Source organism: Clarias gariepinus, chromosome 8 (genome assembly GCF_024256425.1).
Source record: "Clarias gariepinus isolate MV-2021 ecotype Netherlands chromosome 8, CGAR_prim_01v2, whole genome shotgun sequence".
In the NCBI taxonomy this organism is placed as follows: domain Eukaryota; kingdom Metazoa; phylum Chordata; class Actinopteri; order Siluriformes; family Clariidae; genus Clarias; species Clarias gariepinus.
Window position 1 is genome coordinate 24,834,419 of NC_071107.1, and position 10,580 is coordinate 24,844,998.

General features: G+C 40.8%; 1 protein-coding gene across 1 annotated transcript in view; it reads right to left on the reverse strand.

The window, feature by feature from the left end:
• LOC128528557 (echinoderm microtubule-associated protein-like 4) overlaps window positions 1-8,351 on the reverse strand; it is an 86,903-nt gene extending 78,552 nt beyond the window's left edge. The window contains exon 1 of the mRNA XM_053501459.1: window positions 7,932-8,351. Coding sequence (XP_053357434.1) covers window positions 7,932-7,956 — 25 coding nt within the window. The 5' untranslated portion in view covers window positions 7,957-8,351. The remainder of the gene's footprint in view (window positions 1-7,931) is intronic.
• Window positions 8,352-10,580: the final 2,229 nt, after the last annotated feature.

Below are 10,580 nucleotides of genomic sequence, written 5' to 3' on the forward strand. Positions count from 1 at the left end.
CTTGAAGTTCCCTGCGAAGTGTACTGCACAGGGTGTTCAGCCATGTAAAGTGTGATTCCAAACCACAAAGAGCAATACCGTTTAATTGAAAGGGAACCGTAAACAGTATGGGGAACAACTGAACAATGGGTCTTCACTTCCGCCAGAAGTGGACATGAAAAATGTCCCATCAGTTATCGCACCTCGCTGGAGCGCTCAAAAAAAAAATTATACTTGAACAGGGATTTATATACTGTATCTATTAACAAGAACATCATATTAATATAACACAATAAATTTAAATTTAATTAATATTTCCTTACCATCATATACGCTAGCGATCTGTAAAAAGTGTGCAATAATAATTTCTCCATATAGCTTGTAAATTAATCAAATAATTTATTTACGAGTTATACATATATTAATAGTATACTTTTATAATGGGATCAATTTTTGTTTCAATAAATCTTTAATTTCCGTAATGTGAAATTTCCACAGTAGCAGCCACAGGTATCTGAGGTACTTAAGTTATCAGGGTAATTCCTGGGGAAAGTGACGTCTGCTCAGGTGTTAAAGTTCACTATGGAATGGAACGCAGCACTAGGAGTATTTTAGTTTAGTCAGTTCCCCACTAGCAAGATTTTGGAGGTATGAGGAAGCTGGAGAAAACCCACACAGGCACGAGATGCATGAGAAACTCCCAAGAAGCAAATCCTTGCGTTCTGAAAAAAGCTGGCCCCAAAAGCGAGTCAATCCCATAGACTACATACAAAATATAGGGACAAACCATCTGTGACATCACCCAGGGGTTTTCTAAGAGTGTTTTTGAAACTCAAATGTAGGCGCTCTAGTCAACGCCATCTTGGCAATTAAACCCTCCGTTTATGGATTGACCACCTAAACCCACCTGAGCCTGGCTGTTGTTTTGAGCCTGCCTACCTAACTTACCTGCAATGTAGCTGTCACTCAAACTGGCCACACCCCAATTTATGCATAACATAATTGATAAGTTTAATATAAATTTACCCCCGTACAATTTTTCGCGAATGGGATATCTAGCTTTTTTTTTGTACCAGGATGTAAATGTTTATTTCTGTTGTAAAGTTGGGCACTTTAACATAGAGGTCAATGGGCATTACCTCGCTTTAGGTGCCAGCCCCCAGTGGACATTTGAGAAACTGCACATTTTGGCGATTCCACATTGGATTCATTTTTCAGCCTCGGAGGCTCCGTCTTGGTCTGTCCCCGTGACCTTGTACAGCCGAGCTCAGGACCAGCCAGGCACAACAATGGCGAGGCAGTAGTGTAACCCGCGTCTAGCTTCCATCCCGTGCACAGTACTTACAAAATACTCCCTATTGCTGTTTTTTTTTTTTTTTGTTGAGTTTCTGACAAGTTTGTGCAAAACCGCCACCTACTGGACTGGAGTGTGGTGCATGTACGAAACGAAATTTGAACAATCAGCAGCACAACGTACACAGCCTTTCAATGTTTATTTTTAATACCTCATGAACTGTAAGAAATATAGCTGCTTGAGAAATCAGAGAGTAAATATTTATGCTATCAAAACTAATTGATAATTACAATGCCCAAAAATCAAATCAACAGTCTCCTTTTTGATACAAAGATTCAAACACACAAACACACAAACACACACACACACGTTTCCCTCTTCATTCCAGATGTAATGTAATCCATTGTTATGAGGGAAAAAAGGGTGAGGAATGCACAGAGCTGGACGACAACATTCCTGCATCTGGAAGCGCTCAAACACACGTGTGTCCCCTTTCCAGAATTTTTTCCTTCTCGTCTCGTTTCCTCCTGCACCAAATGAAATATTGCAATCGGATCCTCTGTGCGTCTTTGCTAATAAAATTCAGCTCCGTGGAGCAAAGATAGTATTATCACAGGTTTTATACACACAAACACACACACACAAAGCTCATCCCAGCATTTACACACTGTCTCAGCATGACTAAAGAGTTCTCGAAGTGCCTTAGGATTAAGAACTGAATATGGAAAAGCAGTATGTCAAACTCACCAAGAGTCATAAAATGGTCTCTATGAATCCCATCAAGTGTTAATAGTACACACTGTTCAAAACCCGAAATATTTTCTACCCAGATTTGGAATGATGGTGTTGGCGCATCTCCCAAACGATCGCAATTCTTTTGCTTTTACATTTGAGGTGGTAAAATGTCATTCCTTAATAATCCTACAGGTGGGACAATCCAAAGTATTCACACATTGGCAGGAAGCACAGCATCCTGTGTAGTATGAAACAAATTATTTGCCAAGTTTGTTCGGCATTGTAACAAAATCTGAAACATATATAAAATAGGACATTTACAAAATCCTCATACAATAAAAATTATATCAGAACCTAGTTATAGGAATACCATTCATTTAGGTGGTCCATGGCGATTCCCATTTTTAATGCTTCATGCACAAAACTTAGAATCCCTATTCCGGCTTGATTATCTGCACATGTCACAGCTGCATGAGGGAACTGTAGTGACAAAGCATTAAGTACACCCAGAACTAGATCAGAAAAGTACAAGGCAGTACTGAAAGTCTTTTAGAATGAAGAGTCACTAATCAGGAAAGAAGCATTTAACGTTTTTTAAGGAAGACTGGACTGGGAAGACAGTTTTTAAAGGACCAGGAAGTTGAGGGAGAGTGAAATCTATAGCTGGCAGTGATGCAACTTACAGGACTTCAACCAAAGACGCGGAGCGGTACTAAGAGGGAACATGTGGAGAAGGTAGAACGTTTGGAAGCGCTGGATAAAAGCGGATGAGGAGTTTACATAAAACAAGAAAATAAGTATCCCAATAACCCACAAGTTATCACGTGTAGCCGCTTCTGATTTAGAATTTTGTAGACTATTAAATAAATCCATGATCAAATTGGTCCTTTTTTTCAATAGCCTGTCAAAACAAGCTAGAAAGCACCGGTTTTATCACACTAGAGAAGAGTTACACACAAAGAGTGAGCAGATGCCTCGCATGACTCATGGAGTTTGAAATCCAAAAATACCAAAAAACTCAACAACACCTCTCAGTTATAATGAGCTTTCAAGCAATTTCACAGTTTAATTTGGAAACAATGTTAAACCTGTCAGCAGAAATCATGAGGTCTAAATTTGTGTTCATTCTGACACGATAGATGATAATAAAAAGACTAAGAATGTTCCTGGGAGGTCAGGGTTTCAGATGTGCAGCAGGCAGTCTGCTCACGCCTCCGGCGTACTGGGAAAACGTTGATGCTATCCAAGCACTAGTGAAACGCAGGGATAAGTGAATCAGTGTAGCAGGGGATTATATAGAAGGTAGTTTTTAATTCTCAAAATCGTGTTCTGTTAATCTGCAAAGTCCCGGTTTGATTGAAAACTCCTTTTATCTTACATAAACCACTCTAAACCACTACATTTTAATCACATGCAAAGTCCTAAGGACTGCACACTGATGCTTGACTGCATAACTGGAACTGCATACGAACGAGCCCACACACACGTATTTTGGGTATCTAGCAGGAAGCAGAGGGACTGCACCTGGCAGAAGGGGGAGATCAGGACACTATTTATATCACTATGCTTGCAGCACAGGGTTTTATTGCGTAGTGGTGAAGATGGAGTGGGCAGCGGGAGTGAGAACAAAAAAAGTAAAGAGATTAGAGACCCTGTGCTAGTGGCCATGAGGGGAAAGGTCTTACTCGAGCATTGTGATGAGCTATAACTGTCAGTGCACACATCCCCCACTACAGAACTGTAACTGTAGGATTAGCAACCAGAAATCATAGCAAATACACACATAAAAAAAAAACTTGCACTGTGCTGCCTCAATGCCAAAACTACAGCGATATATATATATATATATATAGAGAGAGAGAGAGAGATAGAACTGCAACATTTTACCACCTTAATGCAAACATATAATTTTATCATTATTATTTAATTGATTTGAGTCAATATGTAATTGAATTAATTTTCCCCATCTCTTATTTAGTTTGCCGTTAAGAATGCCTATAACAACAGAGAATTGAATTAACAAAAAAGAATCACTAACATTGCTGTATCCAGATGCGGTCACAAGTGTTCACTTCCCTATGCAATTTTTTTACTAAATACAAAATATGAAGCAGTTCATAAACCACAGACAAGCAGTGCTTACAAGCCAGCGGGTAAAGAGGCTTATGAAACAGCGAGGATTGACGGTATGAAACTCGAATGACGACTGTTTAGGCGTCAAGATGGACCAGCCACCACGTAATGTCGGCTTTACCTTTGACATTTTCTCCAAGAACCGTAGGATGTGGGGGATACTGAATGTCACACACATGCACACACTTGCTCGGGTTGCGTGTGGATGACACCGCAGCAAGTTCCTGTCTGTCACATTTGCGGTATTTCTGCGCCAGGTCTGTTCGTAGAACTAGCATGGCTGTGCGTCACAGTAGAACACCTATACCTGGCTTTTTCCTTTTGCAACAGAAGCCAAGCCAAAAATCGAGGTAGCTGACAAAAAGGATGAAGCACACGCCAAAGGAATGCACTAGAGATGCATACTAGAGATGATGTGAAAGCTTCTCTGTATATCATCAGGGAGTTGATTAAGAGAGAGAGAGAGAGAGAGAGAGAGAGAGAGAGAGAGAATACAGAAAGTGATTTGACCACATTATCAGCAGTTTGTAAGTGAATGTAGGTCAGGCATGAGAATAAGCTGCACGAAACATTATCACATTGTTGGCGTAGCCAACTGAAATATGAAAAACAGTGCCCATGACAAATGTTTAAAAGATTAACTTTTGGTCAAAATAAAACCCCATAGGTGCTCTTGTTTTTATATACAAAACTAGGGGTCATGCATATGACCAACCCCCCGCCCCACACACACACACATGCAATTCATGACCCATGTAAAAAGCTTGCTAGGCATCACTATGGCAACTCAAGTCAAGTTTTAAACTTCCTACTTCTAAAGGTTGGAAATCACCAGGGATCCCCCGATATGATACCCACAATACTAAGGTTTCAATTCGATTTGCATTGCAAGTCTGTAAGTGTCATGATTTTATAAGGATCACAATTCAAGATTATTTTTTAAAGATTTTGTTCTAAACAAACTTGGCAAATAATTCACTTCTACCACACAGGATACTGTACCGCTTGCCAGTGCGTGAACCGTTTAGAGCGCACCACCTGTGGGATTATAGAGGAACTACAACATTTTACAACCTCAAATGCAAACATGTATAAATAAAGTGTGTAATAAATTGATAAATAGTTTTTGGAGTCAGTCTGGAGTAGATGATTTGCCAAACAAAAGAATCACATACACAACTGAATCAATTTTCCACTATCTCTACCCACTAACATACTAAATGATTGAGTTGTTTTAGATATAATTCATTCAATTTAGTTGAAAAGCATATTAAGTGTCTACAACTGTACTTAAAGATCTATATCTGTCCTGAATCCCAGAATGCTCTTCATGTGTACAGAAAAACAAGCATGTATTACGTGTATACTGAAATTTCAAAACTTAACATCATTTAATTATTGACTTTTATTTACATTTTAGCTTAAAAATCTAATGTGAAGTTTGTAGGTATCTCCCATATTGCCAGAGCAACGCTTTCAGATATTTTCAATAAGAATTCAGAAATGCCTTTCCTTCTGGAAGTATTCACGCTTTGCTGCTTGGTACTGGACTTTATTAAATGCAAGATATGTTTTAAAGGGAGCAAAGACAAAAAAAGCTATTGTGCAAGCATTGTGCTGACACAATTGATCATTCCCTTCATTCATTAGCTCCCGATTCCATCCCTAGTGGAAGGGAAATAAACTCGCCCTATGCCAAACGAATGCCACGTACAGGACAAAACAAAGTAAGAATCTAGCATGGAAAATAACAAGAGCACGATTAGCACAGGATTGAAAACAGCCTTAAAACAGCTGAGGCGTCTTTGCAATGCAATGCAACCCGAAATCCACATGTGCTGTTCGTTAAGGACAAACACAACAACTGTTTGTGGACCTTTTCTCTAAAATTGTAGAAATAGCATATAAGGTTACACACCCCTCCTATCTCCACCTGGCACCAATAAACTTAATATTTACAAAGCTTGTTATTTGCTAATCTCTCAGTAGCTAGCATAACATGCGACGGGTGTGTTTGTGTCAGAGACAGCACAATGACTCGTTTAGGCAACCTGTCAATCAAATAAGACAACACTCGTTCACTCATTTAAGCAAGATTGAAATAAGCAATGCAAGATGATGTTAAGATTTGTATTTGTTTACTTGGTGAGGTAACCTAATATATAAGGCCCCCCTCACACTGTGACCCAAACCATGAAATTCCACCTGCGTCCTAAAATATCAATGAATGCAGCGCGAATGGATTTAAAAATTGAAAAATGTGCTTTTATCAAGTTCATACTACTTCAGAGTCACGTCCCCGTCAGGTTCTCAACGCGTCTATCATGTGGTCACTAATTTTCTACCACACACTCAATCATCCCTTCACCAGGTCTGATGAAACCAGACCTTTATAACCTTGTCAAAGTGATGGTGTAAGGAATTAAAACCAGCATTTATACTAAATTCTCTAATCTTATCAGACACGACATAGATGCTGACATGCGCCATAAATGTGGTAAGCACTAGAAGAACATAAGCATATGAACTTAATGCGGTCATCTACAACATGGAACTACAGGTCATAACGACCTGCAGGTGTCATCGTAAGAACATTCGTTTACATGCTATCCCAATTATCCTGCAAAGGGTGTACCAATCCATCACAGGGTGCACACACGGGCATGCACACACACGCACATTAAGTGCAAGTTAATTACGCAACATCGCACTGAGATATCAGGATATCTCAGGCATGCTAATGTACAGCACGACAGTGCAACCTTGAGTGTGATATTGCTTTTATACAACAGTTCCATACAACAAGCACCAAGAGCCTAATAAAAAATAAAACTAAATAAAATTATGAATACAAGCACCTTAATAATAGTGGCTTTTCAATTACAGCTGTGTGCTTCACAGGCTTGGGTAGTAGTTCATCTGAACCCACACCCACAGCGTCAGTGACGCACTAGTACAGTGCTAGTACAGTAATGTGTCAGTATGACGTCATCGCACATCCTCTTTATGAGGCTAGATTGAGGTTTGGGTGCTGAGCACGGAATTACCAGCACGCGCGGTTGGTTGCTAGGCAACAAGCTGAATTGAAATTCCACACTGACAGTTAGACTGTAGGGTGATATTTACACACATCCACAGTCCAATCATTGGCTCACACACTCACTCACACGTCAACACAACGTCAAAACGACTACCGTTATTAACACAGCCATCTCTCCATCCTGATATAACCCCAATCCCACATCAATCCTTTAATACATGTGATTAGAAGAGGTCGTGTGCAAATCTTTTTGCCCCCACCCCCTCAGCTCAAGCTCATCGCACACACAGTAACTGTCACATCCCCGCAAAACACACACCACACCTTTGCAAGAGACACCCAATGTGTGTGCTATATGGAAATAACAGTGTGTCTATTGTGAAGCAAATCAACCACACATCGCTCAGCACGGCGTGTAAACTGCGCTGTCATTGTGTTTATGTGTCTCTCCTGCAGCGCGCGCGCGCGCGCACACACACACACACACTCCAGCGCTCCTCCTGCAGCCAGGTCACAAAGCAAACAAAACATTTAACAAACCAGCGACCCTCAAACGACATGTGTGTGTGTGTGTGTGTGTGTACACACTGTGCATGCTGCACTGTATGTATGTATGTATGTAGGCATGCTTTTCACTTCAGCGCTGCGCCTCTAAATTCAGCATGCTGCTACAGCAAAGCGCTGCTATTAATAGGACCCCAAAAAAAAGCCACAGCATGTCTGAGGCCAGTGCCACTGCAGCACACTCACCTAAACTGCCGGCGAACCCGTCCATTTTCAATGCAGTGGATAAAAAAAACCTAAGTAATAAGAATCAGAAAACGCGAAGAGAAATTCCAGGAGAGGCGGCTTTCTGATGGTGAGAAAGGAAAGGGGTGGATGTGGGGCCTGGCAAGCCCAGATCAGGCAGGGGAGGGGGAATAATATTATTACTCTGGATACTTTTCTCTAAGCTTTAATTGGAAATGGAGTTAACCGAGATGCGGTGATGCTGCAGTCTGGAGAAGAAGGCCCACGGATCCCGGCAGCTCGACTGAGAGCTCCCCGAGCGCAGCGCGCGGCTCCTCCGGATCTCAAGCTTCGAGCTTTCCGCGTTTCCGACTCCGCCCCGCTTTGGCGGAGCTTCTCCCCTCGAGCTCTCGCTGCCACCACACACACACACGCCTCGAGTTCCGCAAACACGGCCCGCTTTACCGGAATATTTTAACGGTGTAATTGAATACACAGGAATCTGGTTGGTTGCAGAGACTCCTCTGGGATGTCTGTCAAACGCCTCCAAAGAGTCCCGCCCCGCCCACATCGATAAGTTTTCGATTTAGGATCTCCGCCCCCTTTTATCTCGGCCACGCCCTAGGCGATTATGATTGGCTGGAAGCCACAGCTTGGTTCCAGAGTATGGCTACAGCGTTTCGTATCGCATCGTGTGTTATGTTACTGTACTGTACAGCGCGTGAGGGTGCTCCGCCGCAACACCCCTGACATTTCTCACATTTCGCGTTTTAGTTTTGCACTGGGATTTCAGTGTCGCCTGCACGTCTGTAAGTAAGCACGAATTAGGAAAGTAACGCTCATGGGAGAAAAGTTGTCATTTTCCAACCTAGGGTAAATTAATGTCACATACTTTCAGCCTTATGATTATTTGCATTGTGTGTTTTGGTGTGCCAACCTAGTGCAGAATACCAGACTGCTGAAAAATTCAATTTAAATTGCATGGCACTTTTAACAATGATCCTTTTTTTTTTTTTTTTTTTTACAAAGCAGTTTTACAAAAAAAAAAAAAAAAAAAGGGGGGGGATGTGTCTCTTGGGCAGCACAGTGGCATAGTGGTTAGAACTGTCGCCTTGCACCTCCAGGGCTCGGGTCGATTCCCACCTCGGCGTAGTTTGCGTGTTCTCCCCGCGCTTGGTGGGTTGGTGATCCGGTTTCCTCCCACAGTTCAAAGACATGCGGCTTAGACTAATCGATTTTCCCAAATTGTCTGTAGTGTGTGCCCTACAATGGTTTGGCACCCCGTCCAGGGTGTATTCTGCTTCGTTGGCCCTCTAAGTCCCAGTATACAAGATAAAGTGTGGAGAAACAGACTATGAGTGAGTGAGTTTGTGCAAGCCGGTGGCAACACTCACAAGGAAAAACATCCTGAAATGACAATAAGAAGAAAACCTTGAAAGGAACAGACTTAACAGGGAACACATCCTCATTCGGGCGATATGATCTGTTTTGCAAATCACACTGTGCTGTGTCCTCTGTGCCCTATAAGAATGAAAGCTCAATATAATAGCAAAGGTGTTCAAGTTAACATATACCAGTTCCACATTAGCCCTGGTTGTAGCTGAGATCTTCTTAACACTTGATTTGGTAACTAACATCACAAAAACTGCATCTTGTAAAATACTGCCGAAAAAAATGTGTATATGACATTTAAATTTGTTAAATATTAGAATAAATTAAGATTTCTGCTCATTCTTATTTATGTCCTATTTTGTTAGTGATTGTAATTTTTTACTTTAATGACAGGTTTCCTTTTTATTTTGATATACTGTATTTAAAAGTAAAGCAAAGTCGCCTCCAAATAAAAAATCAGGTTTGGCACAAATTTTTAAAAGGCTATGAGCTCAAATCTCAGCACAAACCCCCTTTTGTTGTATAAGATATTCTCTAAAGTAAATGTAAATGAAATCTTCACCAGCTCCTTTTTAGGGTTGATATCCGATCAATTTAAATTTGGACCAGCTCATTAAAGAATGTCATAAAACAAACAAGAAAAAAAAAAAAAAAGGTTTAATTAAATCGTCTGTGCATGGACTGTGTCGAGGAGCATCATTTAGAAACACTGATGTTTGCTCCTGTTGGGACATCTGCATACAGGAACATTGCAAAAAAAAAAAAAAAAAACATGTCTCAAAAATAATGTATATTAAAATTAGTAAGTTTAATAAAAGAATAGTAGATAAACTTATATTATTGCAGTAACATAATGTTAATACAATCACTTTTCTGAGTGCCATGGGGTCAGGAAAAGAGCATTCTGAAATCTGTGGATTAATTAAGCAGAGAGTTATTGAAGAGTTTTGTGCACATTTATGGAAATTCCTAATATTTCTTTCTCTTTAAGCAGATATTCAGTGCTTATGTTCCTACAGCAGATGTGACAGAACTGCAGGAAGACAGCGGAAGCTATATTGAGTTTGTCTGCCATGCAATAACCGCTTTACACAGAAACATCAGTAGAAGACAAGCCAGTGTTATTTGGAGGCAGAGAAATGCCAAAGCTTGGGCTTATTGTGTTAGCCATACAGGCATGGTCTGTGCAGGGACTCTGAGAAAAAGAGGTCTGCTCGTAATCAGGATGCTGAGGATTTCTGAACGTGTAAGGCCGCATTGTAACGGCCTGAGTGGCCC